A 17,214-nucleotide genomic window follows, 5' to 3' on the forward strand; every position below is an offset into this window, starting at 1 on the left:
AGGAAAGGGGGGAAGCCCAGGGGAGGACAGGAAAGGGGGGAAGCCCAGGGGAGGACAGGAAAGGGGGGAAGCCCAGGGGAGGACAGGAAAGGCCTTGCTATTGAGGGTGGCGCTTTCTGAGTCTGACCCCTGATGACCCTGGGAGCCAGAGTTGAGCCTTGCCCTGTGCTGTGCCAGCCTCACAGTCTCCGTCATGTTCAAGGTCATTGTCACAGTCACGATGACAGTCCATCTTCTGAGGGTCTTCCTCTTTTTCGCTGACCTTCCATTTTTCTCAGCATAATGTCTTTTCCTGGGCTGGGCCCTCCTGAAAGGCTCAAAGTGGCGACAGCACACTTCTCCGTTCTTGTCTCCACTGAACACCTGGCTGCGTTTGCTCCAAGACAGATTTGTTTACCCCCCCCCCAGTTGTTTATTAATTTTTTATTGGCATGCATATGCTTATTCATATACATTGTGTTTCATTCCTGTTCATTGTTGTTAGGTGCCATCAAGTATGACTCATAGTGACCCTACAGGCAAAAGATAAGAGCCCTGTTCTGTCCGGCACCGTCCTCACACTTCCTGACACACCAGAGCCCATTGCAGCCGTCACTGTGTCAGTCCACCTGGTTGAGGGTCTTCCTCTCCTTTGCCGACCCTCCACCCTTCTCAGCATCATGTCCCTCTCCAAGGCATACCCTCTCCTAGCAACCTACCCAAAGTGTGTGAGGTGAAGCCTCATCTCCCTTCCCTCCACAGAGCACTCCGGCTGCACCCTCTCCAAGACATGTCTGTTGGTTCTTTTGGCCATCCATGGGCTGTTCAGTCCCTGCTAGATCTTGAGAAGATAACTTGGAAATGAGAAAATAAAGAAAAGAGTATTTGAGATGGAGACGGGCAGGAGACAGGACGGGTTGCTCTCTGGACAAGGGTGGAAGAACGTGCACGTGGTCAGAGAAGGGAGGGTGAGGTGTGCAGAGGAGAAGCAGGAGCTCCGTGGAGGGTTCTGGGGAGGACAAGGGGGTCACACGCAGTGTCAGTGAGGAGGGGCACCTGGTCCCCAGGAGGCGTCCTGACCTGAGCTCCTGTTGTCTCCACAGCTGCTCCTCAGAGATGGCTGTGCGCGCGGCCGACGACGTGAGTGCCTCCCCAACAAACAAGAGATCTCCACAGTGAGGGGGGCTGGGCCCCGGGAATGCGAAGTGATAACTGGGCTGTACCGTTCACAGCCTGGGAAGCGTGGTGGGGGGACCCTGAGGCACAGCCCATCAACAGCGGTGGGCGAGGCTGTCTTGGTCATAAACTGGGCAACTTGTGATTTGGGCCTCACCCACATATAATCCCAGGAGTCGGCAGTTCAGACCCACCGGACACTGTGTGGGAGGGAGCTGTAGCAGGTGGCTGCCGTAAAGACCCTGGCACTGGACCGCCACGGGGAGGGTCCACTCTCTGACAAGGTTGCTGTGGGGTGGAACGGAGTTGGTCGTGATGAGTTCAGAATGGATGTGTGTGTGCATGTGTGTGGAGTCCTGACTGGTACAGACCATTAGCAGGAAGGCCAGAGGGTCAAGTCCACCCAGAGGGGCCTCGGAAGAAAGGCCTGCTGGCCCACTCCTGAACAGTTGTGCCCGTGCTCTCTGCTGTGCTCACTGTTGGGCCCTCACTTTCTCACGTTCTCTCTCTGCTGCGATCGTCTTGTTGGTCTGTCTGTCTGTCTACAAGAACTGGCCCTTCCTGGCAACAAGCCCAAAGCCCGTGAGACAGTTTCACCCTCCCTGACTAGAAGGCACATGTTGGTTACGCTTCTTTAAAATGGATTTGTTCATTCATTTCACAGTTCTTGGGATACTTAGTCCTCTTCACCAACACCACATGTCACAGGCGTCAATACGTCTTTGGTTTTCCTGGTCCTTTATACAATTTTCAAAAGCATATAATGCCGTGGCTGAGTCAGGCATGACCTGGTCTTTAAAGTGACATTCATCTTCCTCAGAATTGTGGAAACATTGATGCTTACAAGAATGGATAGAGTTACAAAGGATGAAGGCCATTTCAAAGCCAGGAAAAGGAGAAAGCGCGGCGAGTCCTGGCTCACCTGAGACAAAGGTCTCGCTGGCATTAGATTTTTGGATCATCCTTGACCTGTGACTTGTGTGAGCCTGTGTCCCAGCAATGTCCAGCACGGCCAGTGCAGAGAGCTGTGACTGTGGTCATCAGATGGTGGAGGGACCCACTGCACATGTGGTGCGATCAGGAGGGAATCTGGGGACCAGTGGTGGTGAATGCTGTACAGTGAGGTGGACATGGCCAAGCCAACCGGTGTTCATGTGGAAATGGCCCAAGTCCTCAGGTACCTGCTATGAAAACGGACCCCAAGCCCGGAGCCGGAAGAGCAGCCCACTCAGGGTAAGTCTCTGTCACGAGTCCGAATCTCTGTGAGAGGAGACTTGTCCTCAGCACAGCTGGTGGGGTTGAGCCACTGGCCTTTCGTTTAGCTGTCCAGCGTGTAACACAGTGCACCACCAGCGTCCTTTGCGTCCACAGGAGCAGGAAGAGACTAGCACCCCCACTTTCTGGGGGCTCCTCCAACAGAGCTCAAACAACAACAACAGTAACAGTAATGAGGGCAAATGGCCATGTTGACAGTGTAACCACGTGGTCCCCACCGTGGACACTCTGTGCCTGACTCTGAGAATGTTCTGGAACCCACAGGCTGATGTCTCACCAACCCACATGCTCCCTGGTTCCACCTGAGTGTATATGTGGGGGCTTCTGTGGCTGGAGCCCCAGCTCCCAGGCAGGACACCTTCCCAGGCCAGCTGCCAGCTGCTGGACGCCTGTGAGAACAGAAGGTGGCACCAGAGGCCACGGTCACAGGTCCCAGCACCATCTGACTTTTCCAGCAGGTCCCTGGCCTGGGCTCAGGCAACAGACTTGTTACACTCACAGGGCAGGGACCACGCCACCGGCTGGAACATGACCCAGGTAACCCCACCCGATGTCAGGAGCCTCAGGCCACTGGGCCCTCATGGTCCTGTCTGCAGCGCCCAGGCCTGTCACAGGGCCCTCAGGGCCCATCCACTCCCTTTTCTCCCTGCTGCCCAGGGGCCCTCCCTGGTCCAGCTTCCTGCCTCCTGGCCGGCTGCTTCTTCTAGGCCACACAGCTAAGGAAATGTCCAGTGGCGTCCAGTGGAGGAGAAGGAAAGTGAGTGAAATGCCATCTGCTGGTCTCTGCCCACCTAGCTCGGGCCATTCAGCCTCCAGCACCCTGGTCCTGACTTCCCTGTCGGAGGAGGACATGGGGCCTTGTTCCCGCCCAGCTGCCACTGGCCTGGCCCAGGACACCCTGTATGGACTAGTGCCCGCTGCCCGCTGGAGCCCCGGCTGCATTCCTTGCTCGGTTTTGATTGCAGATGTGACTATGGGGCCAGTTCCAGCTGAACTAGGATACTGACAACCACACAGCATCCGAGTGTCCTCTCACCCCGCTCGAGATTCCTCATATCTCCACTGGTCAGGCCTCTGAGGAGTGTGTCCTTGGCTGGAGATGTGTGTCTGTCCCTGTGGTCACTCAGTTCAGGGTCAGTACCACCCCCATCCATAACTGTCTGCTGCCCAGGTGAATGAGGGCTGTGTGGACACTGGCCCCCTGTCGCCGTCTCTGACACGCGTGAGCGCTGTGTGGACCTGCTCAGTCCCCGTTAAGTGGGCTCCGGTCAGTGTCCCCTGGACAGCAAGAGGACACCCTGCCCAGTCGTGTCCCGTCCTTGCTGTGTCTGCGGCCACTGTTGCAGCTGCCATGTCCAAACATCACCGCGTGCCGATTCTCAGCCAAGGACTGAACCTTTGACGCATGTTGGAGGTACATTCTTTCCAGCTGTAAAACCTGAGCCTAAAACTCCTCTCGTGTGAGCCAGTTCTGAAGAACTGAGTGGTTCTAAAGCCCTGGGGTCAGAGACAGGTGTGTGGGTCTTTCAGGAAGGTCAAGGGTAGAATCTGGGCTTTGTGCCCCTTATGACACACTGTGGTCCTGGCCTCCTGTGTTTAATAATTGCTCCAGCACAGTTGTAGAGTGCGCTGGTGGCCTAGTGGTAAGCAGCTGCGCTGCAATCCCAAAGGGACATGGTTTGAATCCCCCAGCCACTCCGCAGGAGAAGGCTGAGCAGTCTCCTCCCGTGTGAGTTACTGCCTCTGGACACCTGCTGGACGGTCAGCTGTGGGTCTGTGCCGGCTCGACTGCACACGACAACAACAGCTCACGTGCAGCGATGCTACGCGTGTCACTGTCTAGTGATGCTCACCCCTGGTGTCCAGAGTCTGTCTGACCACTGGGGACAGTGCCCTGCAATGACATTTTGTCCATGGAAGCAGGAGCATCAGAGTGTCAGGTCCTGGGTAGCCCAGACCCATGGGTGGTTTGTGAACAGTGTGAACTGATAACAACCATGTAACGAGAGAACAGGCATAGATGGACAGCCCCACTGTCCTCACGGGGCCCGTGCCACCCTCCAGTGCCTGCCTGTCCAGCTCCACCCGGTGCTCGCTCGTGGACGTTACTGGGGCCTGTGGTTCCACATCCCACAGAAAGCTGTCATGTTGGCGTTGGGCTTAGAGCCCGGGTGGCTGGAGAAGGCTGCCTGCTGCCCTCCTGTTCGCCGGCTCACACCACTTTCCAGACCGGCCTGTGCATCTCAGTGGGAGACCTAACTTAGAAAAACTACCCCAGAGCGGCTAGTGGGGTCAAACCCCTGACCTGTCTGCTCACAGCCCAGCCCTCGTCCTGTGAGCCAGCAGGACTCCCTGGAGGTTTGGATCGAAGAGGACGCTGCTGCCAGATGGAGGGCGAGGGCCTGGTTAGAAGGGCGCTATCAGGCTGCAAGTGGGGTGTCTCTCTTGTGGCAGGAGGGAGGCTGCTGGTGGTGCCTGGATAGGGCTCTGGGCTGTGGCATCGTCTCCTGGGTCAGCACAAACGGGGGCCCCACCAGGGCTCCATGAATCAAAGATGTGACCGTGGCCCCACGTGGTGTTCTGCATCCCTCACCGCCTCCTGGGGTCTGTCCTAGGCCCAGGGCTCCCCAGCTCCATCCTCCCCTTTGCCTCTAGTGCCTCCCCTTACCTCCTCCCCCGCTTTCTCTCTCTTGGTATCCACCATTTGTCTCCTACCCGGTCTTTCTCTGCGGTTCACTGTTTCTCACTCTACGTCCTCTCTCTTCTCTCACTCTCCTGTCTCACTCTGTCCCCTTTATCTCTCTTATCACTCCCCCCTCCTAGTGTTACCAGAAAATATAGACTTTAAGACAAACATCACTAAACACAGAGGGGGAAGCTTCTAAATGACAAAGGCACACTACTGGCCGGCGAGTTGTGTCATGAGTTCTGAAATCCAACTGACTTTATTTTTAACACCGGAGGTCTGCAGGCTTTTCCTGTAAACAGTCGCAGCTCTCAGTGGATTCGGTCTGGCCACCCTCACCACGTGTCTGGACATTACTCCCCCCTGGAACACCTGGGGGACTTGAACTATCAACCTAAGAGTTAACAGCCCAGTGCTAACCTACTGTGCTCCCAGGGCCCCTTGCAGAACACGTGTGAACCCACAGTGACCATCCCATCAAGGTCGTAAGGTCACGCATCTTTGTGGGGGTCACTGCCCACCCTCCTCTCTGAGGGCAGCTGGTGGGTGTTAGTGGCTCTGCACTTAACCCAGCAAGACCAGACAGGAAGTGCTGCTGCCCTGGTGGGCCTCTGCCTGCGCGGCCACCACCCCTTCACCGTGCTGTTTTTCAGTGCCCTTAGCTGGTCCTGACCCCCGTCACGCTGGACACAGGAGGGCTAGACCCTGCTGGGTCCTGCTCCAGCCTTGCAGTTGTGGCCGGGTCACAGCCTGTTGTTGCAGTCCCTGTCCTAATGCCACTGAGGGTCTTTCTCTTTCACTCTGACCTCTGCTTTATCAGCCATGACGGCCTTCTCCAGGTTCTGGCCCCTCCTGGTAGCATGTCCGCAATGTGAAAGAGGAAGGCATCCTTCCGTCTAAGGAATGTTGTCACTGCGCTGCCTCCAAGACAGATTTCTGTATTCTCCTGACACTTGATGCACACGGCGCTTGTCACCGACGCTCAGAGTACCAGAAATTCTCCTGTGGTTCACCTAAAAGCACTCACAGACAGTACACAGCGAAACGGACTTCCCACATTCCCAGAAAACCTACTTACAGAGGCTGGGGGCGGGCTGCACTTGGCCCGTGTCCCCGCTGCTGGCCCCCATCAGTGTCAGGCCTGTGGGACCTCACACTTTGTTTTCTCCTTCCTCAGGAAACAGTTGTGGTGACCTGTGGCCCCCCTGGCCACCCTCCAGTGCATAGGACGTACACTTTTGAGAGGTGGGTGTTGTCAGGGTGACAGGCAGCTTGTTATTCTTGCTGAGTTCTGTCGAGTTGACTGACACGCAGCAGCTCTCCGAATGACAGATCTGAAACGTGCCCGACCCGGTACTGCCTTCCTCATCTCGGCCGCGCGTGAGCCCGCCAGTACTCACTGGGTGAGTCCATCTCACTCGGCCGTTCTCTCCTTCACCTACCTTTACAGACATGGCATTTTTTCCAAGCTCCAGCCCCTCCTGACAACACGTTCAAAGCACGTGAGACGAAGTTCACTATCCTCTCTCCGAGGAACGCCCGGGCTGCACCCTCTCCAAGACGCATTTGCTTGTTCTCCTGGCTTGTTCTCATGGGTAGTCAGTGCTCTTCTCCAACACAACGGCTCAAAGGCGTTCATCTTCCTTTGTCATCTTTATTCACTGTCCGAGTCACAGGTGCTTAGCACGTGATTGAGAAGACCATGGTGGGATCTGTCACATCTTGTCTTTAAATGGACAGTCTGGTTCTGCAGCACTTTGAAGGCCCTGACTTCCCCAAAGCAACACATCTTTCCATTTCCCAATTGCTAGGGCCAAGATTGTTTACTGTGGATCCCAGTAAGATGAAATTATTGACAGTTTCAGTCTGTCCCCCATCTATCATGATGTTTCCTACTGGTCCAGTGGAGACGGTCTTTGTTTTCTTGATGTGGAGATGTGATCCACACTGAAGACTGAAAGAGTTGATATTCTGCAATGAGTGTGTCAAATCCAACAACATGAAAGAAGAACAATTTCCCTTAGTGAAGTGTGAGGTTAATTCTACACGTTCAGTCAGTCGTAGAGCCAACCCTCTGGAGGGTCAGCTTTGAGCTGGTTCCAACTGGCCAGCACACGACAGCATCAGCAACAGGGTTTGGGTCCCTCATGGCCACTTTCTTTAACAAGCCCAGTCCCTGCTCTGAGCCGCCCTCACCATCTCTGTTACACCTGAGCCCATTGCTGCGGTTACCATGTCAGTTCACCTCTCTGGTGGTCTTCCTCCCTTGCATTGACCCGCCACCTTTCCAACATGATATCTTTTTCCAAGGAGTAGTATCTCCTAGCAACACATCCAGAGTATGTGAGATGAAGCTTCACCATCCTTGCCTGCAAGGAGCACCCTGATCGCCCCTTTTCCAGGACGTTATCTGTTTGTTCTTTTGGGCGTACATGGGATAGTCAGTACTCTTCACCAACACTACACCTCCAAGGCGTATAATCTCCTTCGTCATCTTTATCCACTGCCCAGCTCTCAGACGCATAGCAAGTGACTGAATAGACCATGGCCTGAATCAGGCAGCACATCTCAGTCCTAAAACGGGCAGGATTGCTCTTCACTATCTTGGAGATGGCCCAGGCAGTAGATTGTCCAAAGCAAGATGAGCTTGGTTCATAATTGTCCCCAACTGCAAGCAGTCACATATCCTTCAGCTGACAAGTTGTTTGATACGCTGGTGTGTCCCTTCAGTACTGGCCAGTGGTAAAATGGGACAAGCGACTGCCACACATGACAGCCCTGATGAATCTCACGGTGCCACACGAGAGCACACGTGTGTTCACTGAATACCTTTCTTCATCAAGCATCCCTGCCTTCCTCCCAGAGTCTACACACCAGCATCTCTGTCCAGAACTATTTCATTAATCTCTTGTGATCATGTTTAACACATTACACAGTATTCACCCTATTTTTCCTGCTCTTTTCTCAAAGTACAAACCCCAAAGGATCTGGGATAGTACTTCACCTTTGCATCCTAAGCAATGATGTTGAACATCAAATTGTATATGGATGGATGGATGGATGGATGGATCAATAGATGAAGGGATGGATGGGTGGATCAGTGATGAATAAGTAGATGAATGGGTGGATCATGGAAGGTGGAAAGATATATGGGTGGATGAATAGGTGAATGTGTGGTTGGATGATTGGATTTATCAGTTATTGGGTGAATGGATGAGGTGAATGGATGAATACTAGAAGGTGAAAGGACAGATGGATGGATGGATGAGTGGATGGATGGATGCATGGGTAAGTGGATGGGTAAGTGTATGTGTGGATGGATGGGTGGGTAGATATGTGGATGGATGGATGGATGGATGGATGGATGGATGCGTAAGTGTATGTGTGGATGGATGGATAGGTGGGTGAATGGAGGAGTGGGTAGATGTATGGATGGATGAATGGATAGACAAACTGATGGATGGATAGATATGGTGGGTAGATGAATGAATACATAAGAGAGGATGGAAGGATAGATAAATGGATAGCTGAGTGACTCCAGCTTCAACTGGTGGTAGATCCAAAAGCAAGATGGGTTGACATGGTGACTGTAACAGAAGATGCAAGTATGGTAGGGGCCAGAGGATGCTCAGGGTGGAGCAAGGTCCTGAACTTCTGTTCTCAGGGTTGCGATAAGTGGTAGTTGCCTTGAGGGCACCTAACAACAACTCACTGGCCGAGTCCCTCTGGTCCAAGCACTTTGACTGTGCTATTACGCATCTGTCTTGACTTGGAAAGTAACACACTGATCCAGTGGACAGATTACATGTGGTCTACAGTGAAGAAATACACTGAGTCTTTGGTGTCACTGAGCCCTCAGGTTAAAGTCTTAAAGTCTTGATGAGTACCTTCTTGTGTCCAGCACAGTGTGGCAAACAGACGTGACTGAGGCTTAGGATCAGACATGGTGGAACTTACGGCGGGACCCAGACAGGTTCTAAATAGCATTGCTATAAAACAAATATCTCCCATGGAGTGTTGTTTCAAGGCTAAGTCACACAGTTTCTCAACTCTGACAGAAATTCGCCAGTGTGGACAGGTGGTCTGAGTTTTGGGGCTTTTATGCAGGTATATTGAGGGACAGAACTCACATTCTTGTGTTATCTTTGAGTTTGTGGAGTGCTTTTAATGCAGGCTGCCTCACCTGACCTCTTGACTGCATCTGAGGGAGGTGCACGTGTACAGGTGAAGACCTGATGTCTCCTTGGCAGCTTGGAGAGAAGTCACAGATTTACTTTACAAGCAGCTATAGGCTTGCTTATGCATACTGCGTTTTCACAACAATAACAATATTTTATAACAGAGGAAGTAACAATGTCTTCATCCTTCTGTAACACTCTGTTGTCCTGAAAAGTAACGCAAATTGACCTCTGATTGGTGAGTAAGTGCTCACCTCAGTTCATGGGGGATTGATGTGGGATGTGCGTACGTATGCTGTTCAGACACTAACGTGTTCTCCCTTCCTGTGGACACATGTGTCCCTCCCTGATGTCCCAGGGTCTACAGCCCAGCCGAGGGGCAGGATGCCGTGTTCGAGGATGTGCGACCCCTGCTCATATCTGTCTTGGATGGGTGAGTGCTGTCCCTTGAAGGCCAATCTCCACAGACACATTTAAATATATGTAGATTTTGTTCCTGGAACACAATCAGGATATAACACTGGAGTTGTGTAGACTTTTATAGACCATGGAGCAAACCCATAGCCAACTGCTAAGATAAGGCCCATGTATTCAACTGCTAAGATAAGGCCCATGTATTCAACTGCTAAGATAAGGCCCATGAGATAAGGCCCACTGGTGGAGCGTGTATCCTGCCTCAAAGGAAAGTGCACATGTGGTGTGAGGACATGCTTGGCTGCAGGTCCAGGCTGCTCTGCAGTCAGCGTATGTAGTCTGAGTGTGTGAGAACAGCCCCCTCCTCTCTGGGCCCTTGATTACACTGTTGTTGTTGTCAGGTGCAGTTGAGTCATCGTGACTCTGACAACAGCAGATCTGAATCCTGTCCTATCCTGTGTCAGCCTCATCATCTCTGACATTGCTGGAGGCACCGTATCAATCCACCTGGTTGAGGATCTTCCTTTCCTTTGCCATCCCTCTACCTTTCCAAGCATGATGTCCCTCTCCAAGGAATAACTTCTCCTGGGAACATGTCCAGAGTATGAAAGACAAAGCTTCACTGTCCTTGCCTCCAAGGAGCACTCTGGGTGCACCTTCTGTAAGAGATATGTTTGTTCCATCCATGGGATTTTCAGTACTCTTCTCCAACACCACAACACAAAGACATCATATTTTTTCCCCTGTCACCCTTATTCATTGTCAAGCTGTCAAATGCATAGCAAGTGACTAAAAAGACCATAATCTGAATCAGGCACACCTTAGTCCTCAAACTGACATCATTGCTCCACAGTAATTTGGAGAGGTCCCTGACTACAGACTTTCCCAGTACAATAGGTCTCCTGATCCTGTTGATACCAAGTGTATTGATTGTAGAGCCAAGTAGAATGAAGTTGTTGACATCAGATATGCCATTGTTGTTATGTGCTTGTGACTCATAGCGACCCTATGTACAAGAGCCTAAACCCTGCTCTATCCTGTGCCGACCTCACTGTCTCTGACACATCCACTCCCATTACTCCACTCACTGAATCCATCCACCTCATCGAGGGCCTTCCTCTCTTGCGCTGTCCCTCCACTCTCCCAAACATCATGTCCCTCTCTAAAGAATGGTCCCTCCTTGCAACATGCCCAAAGTATTCCAAATATTTTTTCCCAATCTGTGAGTTCCTTTTTTACCCTGTTGGAGGAGTTGTTTGATGTGCATAGGGATTTGATTCTTGGAAGGTTCCATTAATCTATTTTATCCTCTCCTGCTTGTAGATTTTTCAGAATACTTGGAAGATTTTTTATTTTGTGGATTAGGGCTTCTAGAGTTCTTCCAAGAGTTTCTCTGATGAAGTTTATAGTCCTTGGTTTTACTTCTAGGTCCTTGATCCACTTTGATTTGGTGTTTTTGTGTGGTCTGACACTGTGGGTTTTGCTTGAGTTTTCTGCAGATTGTTTTCCAATTTTGCCAACACCATTTATAAAAGAGACTTTCATTTACCACTTAACTGATTTAATCTCCTTGTCAAAAATCCATTGACCATAGGTAGATGAACCGATTCCTGGGTTCTCAATTCTATTCCATTGATCTATGTGTCTGCTACTGTATCAGTACCATGCTGTCTTGGCCACTTTGGCTGTGTAGTAGGGTTTGAGATCAGGGAGTGAGATACCTCCTACCTTGTTTCTCTTTTTCAGCAGTGTTTTGTTTATTTGGGGTCTCTTTCCATTCCAGATGAAATTGGAAATTGTGTTTCCCTTCTCATTGAAGAATGGAATTGGTATTTGTATTGGGATTGCATCGCATTGAACTTGTAGACAGCCTTTGGTACAATTGTCATCTTCACAACATTGAGTCTTCCTATCCATGAGCATGGTGTATTCTTCCATTTATCCAGGTCTCTTTTTGTTTCTTGTAGTAATATTTTGTAATTTTCTTTGAATACATCTTTTGTGTTTCTGGTTAGTTCGACTGCCAAATATCTAATCTTGTGGTTAACTATTGTGATGGGTATTGTTTTTTTAGCTCCATTTCTGTATTTTCTTTGTTGCTGTAGAAAAATCCAGTTGATTTTTGTATGCTGATCTTGTATCCTGCTATTTTGCTGAATTGGTTGACTATGTCCAGTAGTTTTCTCACCAAATCTTTAGGGTTTCCTAAGGGTACTATCATATCATTTGCATATAAAGATAATTTTACCTCCTCTTTGCCAATTTGGACACCTCTTATTTCCTCTTTTTGTCTTATTGTTATTGCTAAGACTTCCAAAACAATATTGAATAAAAGAGGTGATTGTGGGCATCCTTGCATAGTTCTTGTTCTCAAAGGGAATGCCTTTTATCTCTTTCCATTGAGAATGATGTTGACTCTCTGGTTTGCATACATACTTTTTATTATGTTGGGGAAAAGGATATTGGATTTTGTCAAAATCCTTTTCTGCATCAATTGATAGGATCATGTGGTTCTTGTTCTTTGCTTTGTTAATGGGATGAATTACACGGATTGGGTGTTTGTTTGTTTGTTTTGGTTTTTTTGTTGTTGAACCATCCTTGCATACCTGTTATGAATCCCACTTGGTCATGGTGAATTATTTTTTTATGTACTGTTGGATTATATTGGCCAGGATTATATTCACTTTTTTTGCATTTATGTTCATGAGCGATATTGGCCTATAGTTTTCTATTTTGGTGACGTCTTTACCTGACTTTGGTATGAAGGACATGTTTGCTTCATAGAATGAGTCTGGGAGAATTCCATCTTTTTCTATTTTCTGAAATACTTTATGTAGAATTGGTGACAGTTCTTCTTTGAAAGTTTGATAAAATTCACTTGTAAAACCATGGCTTTATTTTTTTGGGGGGGTGGGGTTTGAAAGTTTTTTATTACCTGTTCAATTTCTTCTTTTGTAATGAATCTGTTCAGGTATTCTATTTCAGTCTGTGCCAGTTTATGTAAGCTGTGGTTTTCTAAGTATTTGCCAATTTTCTCTAGGTTTCATATTTGTTTGAGTATTTTGTTGTTGTTGTTAAGTGCTGTTGAGTTGTAGACAACTCATAGCGACCCTATCAATGAAAGACCTGAGCACTGTTCATAGAGTTTTTGGAGGCAAGTTATTTTGCCTTTCAATCTTGCTTTAATTGGGCAGCTCCACCAAACACTGTCCACCATGGGTCACCATTATCACATCTGGCACATCAGTGTCACAGTGCTCAGCATCACAGCAGCCGCGAGTTACCTCTGTACATAGTTTTTCCATAATATTCTGTTGTGAACCTTTTTATTTCGGTTAGTTCTGTTGTGACATTGCCCCTTTCATCACTTATTCACATTATTTGAATTTTTTCTCTCTTTTCCTTTGTTAGTTTTGCTAGTGGTTTGTCTATTTTATTGACCTTTATGAAGAACCAACTACTGGTTTTGTTAATGGTTTCAATTATTTTTCTGTTTTTGTTTCTGCCCTAATTTTTATAATTTTGGATTTCTTAGAGGGTGTCAGATTTTCTAGCTGTTCTTTTTCTAGTAGTTGGAGATGTTGGATTAGAGAGTCAAATACCATTTTTTCTTGATTTTTGATGTGTTTGCTTATTGCTATAATTTGCCCTCTAATTACTGCTTTGGCTGTTTCCCAGAGGTTTTGGTAAGTTGTGTTTTCATTGTCATGTGTTTCAAGAAACTTTTTAATTTCATTTTTTATTTCTTCTAGTATCCACTCATGTTCAAGCAAGGTGTTGTTCAGCTTCTAAATGTATGGGGTTCCCCCCCTTTTATTAATTTCTAATTTTGTAGCATTGTGGCCTGAGGACTTTGTAGTATTTCTATGCTTTTGAATTTATTGATGCTTGCCTGTGACCTAACATTTGATCTATTCTGGAGAATGTCCCATGTACTTTGGAGAAGAAGGTATACTGCACTTTCTTGGGGTGCATTAGCATGTATATATCTATGAGATCAAGTTGGTGTATTGGGTGGTTTACATTTTCAGCACCTTTGTTGGATTTCTTTCTGGTAGTTCTATCTTTTCTTGAGAGTGGTGTATTGAAGTCACTTACCACTATTGTGGTGGTGTCTGTTTTTTCAGTTCTGTGGTTATGTCATCTTGGTTCTATCTTTTCTTGAGAGTGGTGTATTGAAGTCACTTACCACTATTGTGGTGGTGTCTGTTTTTTCAGTTCTGTGGTTATGTCATCTTGTTGTATTGTCCCTTTAAGCATTATTGAGTGATCTTCCTTGTAAGCATTATATAGTGACCTTCCTTGTTCTTTGTGATGGTTTTTGCATTGAAATCTATTTTATTAGAGATTAATATCGCTACCCTTGCTTTTTTCCCAGTTGCTATTTTCTCCGTGTCATTTTGCCCACCCTTTTATTTTTAGTCTTTCTTTATCTTCACTTTCTAGATATGTCTCTTGTAGACAGCATATTGATAAGTTTTATTTTTTTTTACCCAATCTGCTACTCTTTTTCTCTTCAATGGCACATTTATGCCACTCACATCCAGTGTAATTATTGGGAGGCATGGATTTATTGCTATCATTTTGTTGAGTTCTTTTTGGTGTTGTGTCTGGTTACTTTGGTCCATCTTGCTTTCTGTGGCATCTCTGCAATAAAGATTTCTCTCAGTGTTTCCTGTAATGCTGGCCTTGTTTTTACATACTCCCTTAGCTTTTCTGAGGATACCTTGATCTCTTCTATTTGATGGACAGTTTTACTGGGTACAGTATTTTTGGTTGACAGTTGTATTTTGTGAGTGTTTGATATATGTCACTCCACTGTCTTCTTGCTTGCATGGTTTCTGCTGAGAAATCGGCTTTTAATCTTATTTACTCTCCCTCTCTTCATTTCTCCCTTGCTGCTTTCAGAATTCTCTCCTTATCTTTGGTTCTGGCAAATTTGACTGTGATATGCCTTGATGTTTTTCTTTCGGGGTCTATTCTATATGGTGTTTGCTCAGCCTCTTGAATATACCTTCTCTCATTCTTCATTATGCCTGTAAAGTTTTCTCGTAGTAACTCTTCCACAACTCTCTTGGTGCTTTTACCTGCGTCTTCCTGTTCCAGGACTCTAATTTTGTGTGCGTTATTCCTCTTGATGGTGTCCCACATTATTCTCAGGCACAGTAGGGAACAGTCTGTTTTTTGTGTCGGGCTTATTTGATCTGAACAAAATGTTGAAAAATGAGAATGAATGGATTTGCACTCAAGAGGGAGTTCAAAGACAGAGACCCCATGTAAACCCTGTGCCAGGAGAGAGGAGAAATCAGAGGTCGTGTTGGTGTGGACCCGAGTGGCTGAATGGCAATCCCCAGGGAGAGGCCTTGGTGAAGGGTTTGCTGTGTGCGTGGTTGTGTGTGTGTGGCTGTGTGTGTGGCTGTGTGTGAGTGTGACTCTGTGTGTGTGTGGCTGTGTGTGTGGTTGTGTGTGAACGTGGCTCTGTGTTTGTGTGTATGGCTGTGTGTGAGCTTGGCTGTATGTGTGTCTGTGTGTGTGTACATGGCTGTGTGTGAGCGTGGCTCTGTGTGTGTGCATGGCTATGTGTGGCTGTGTGTGTAGTGGCTGTGTGTGAACGTGGTTGTGTGTGTGTGGCTGTGTCTGCGTGGCTGTCTGTGTGGCTGTGTGTGAACATGGTTGTGTGTGTGTGGTTGTGTCTGTCTGTGAGCATGGCTGTGTGACACAGTTGCCTCGCAGTTGGAGGCTACAGCCAGGGAGGGTTTGATCATACTCACTGCTCCCTAGGAGTTAGATGTATCAACCTGCTTCTGTAAAGATGGGAGCAGAGAAGAGCTGGTGAAGCAGCGCCACTGTCACACAGGCTCCTTAGCCACCAACCACTGTATCATTGACTGTGAGACCAAAACTCCAAAGGTGAAGTGGGAAGAATCCTGGCCCCTGTCAGCAAGTTGGTTCCAACCCCGGAGGACAGAACAGAGTGGTCCCAGAGCCTCTCCTGGGCTGTCACGATATTACATCTGTCCTCCACCCTCAGAACGACTGGTGACTTAGAACCATCTGCTTTTCCATTCCCAACAAAGCAAGTGCTTACCCAGTGCACCACCAGAGAGCCAGCCTAGACCTGAGGAGGTTAATGAGCCTGATCTCTGAGGAGTGGGGTTAGAAAGCAGGAGGAGAGGTTGACTGGAATTCTCCTTCTGCGTGGATGTGACTCCCAGCCTGCACTTCTGCACTGAAGGCAGGCTGCGGAGCGACAGCAAACCTTGTCTTGAATTGTAGGTACAACGTCTGCATCATGGCGTATGGACAGACGGGCAGCGGGAAGAGCTACACCATGCTGGGGCCACGGGCGGAGGAGCACACAGCCATGCCCTCAGAGGCCCACAGGGACTCGGGGATCGTCCCCAGAGCTGCTCAGGAACTCTTCAGGTACCTCTGCTGACGGAAGCGAGCACGAGGAGCGTGCCCATCTCGAAGGTGACCACACTGAGTGCTGTTGTTAGATGCCACCAAGTCAGTTCCAGGTGCTGCGTGCCTGGTCCTCACCATCCTCACAGCCTCTGCGAGGCGGGATCATTGTTGCAGACACTGTGTCACTTCACCTTGTTGAGGGTCCTCCTCTTTCCCTGGCCTCCCACCTTTCTCAGCAGCATGCCTTTCTCAAGCACTGACCCCTTCCCACAACATGCCGAAAGTATGTGAGATGAGAGTCGCCACCCTGCTTGCATTTCCTCGAAGACAGGTTAGTTTGTTCTTTCTTCAGTCGGTGGGATATCCTGTCCTCCTCACCAACACACAGATAAAGGCGTCAATTCCTGTGTCGTTCTCCTTACTCACTGCTCAAGTTTATGTGCATGTGAAGCAAATGAAAATACCCTGCCCTAGTTCAGGTTTATCTCAGTCTCCAAAGACACAGCGTTTCTCTTTCATACATTAAGTAGGTCCTTTGAAAGCAGATTTGCCCAGTGCAGTCTTTCGATTTCTTGATTTCTTCTTTCATGGGTATTGATGAAAATAAAATGAAAACAGTGACAATTTATATCCATTCTTCATTTATTGTGAGGTTGCTAACTGGCTTATTTGTGAGAGTATTTGTTTTCTTAATGTGTGGTGTGTTCTATAATAATACATATTAAATTATATCGTATTGAAGGGTTAACCTTCTTTACTGAGTACTTCAAGGAAAGTATTGCAAAATATGCAAAGACCTGGAGTTAAAAAACAAACAAACAAACAACAACAACCCAAAAAACTACCACACTTCAAAAAGGAAGAAAACAATATTTCTCAGCAGATAACAGGGGAAATACGTAAATATTAAGTTTCAGTACTGAAAGATTAGATGAGCAAGGCTGAATGATCAAGAAGCATAAAAAAAAGAAGAAACACACAGGGTTACTATCCCCAAAAGCACTAGGCTGATGCTCAGTTGTTGTGGTTGTTGTTGTTATGTGCCATCGAGTCGTTTGCAACTCATAGCGACCCTCTGTACAACAGCCCTAAACCCTG

At 48.2% G+C, this 17,214-nt stretch overlaps 1 protein-coding gene across 1 annotated transcript in view; it reads left to right on the plus strand.

Moving 5' to 3' along the window:
• LOC102868726 overlaps window positions 1-17,214 on the plus strand; it is a 59,859-nt gene that overhangs the window by 32,150 nt on the left and 10,495 nt on the right. Inside the window, exons 13-18 of the mRNA XM_006882835.1 lie at window positions 1,083-1,154; window positions 3,226-3,382; window positions 3,602-3,697; window positions 6,294-6,361; window positions 9,653-9,727; window positions 15,985-16,134. Of these exons, the coding sequence (XP_006882897.1) occupies window positions 1,083-1,154; window positions 3,226-3,382; window positions 3,602-3,697; window positions 6,294-6,361; window positions 9,653-9,727; window positions 15,985-16,134 (618 nt within the window). The remainder of the gene's footprint in view (window positions 1-1,082; window positions 1,155-3,225; window positions 3,383-3,601; window positions 3,698-6,293; window positions 6,362-9,652; window positions 9,728-15,984; window positions 16,135-17,214) is intronic.

The sequence above is a fragment of the Elephantulus edwardii genome, unplaced genomic scaffold (assembly GCF_000299155.1).
Source record: "Elephantulus edwardii isolate Elephantulus edwardi_28Jun2011 unplaced genomic scaffold, EleEdw1.0 scaffold00024, whole genome shotgun sequence".
NCBI classification, from domain to species: Eukaryota; Metazoa; Chordata; class Mammalia; order Macroscelidea; family Macroscelididae; genus Elephantulus; species Elephantulus edwardii.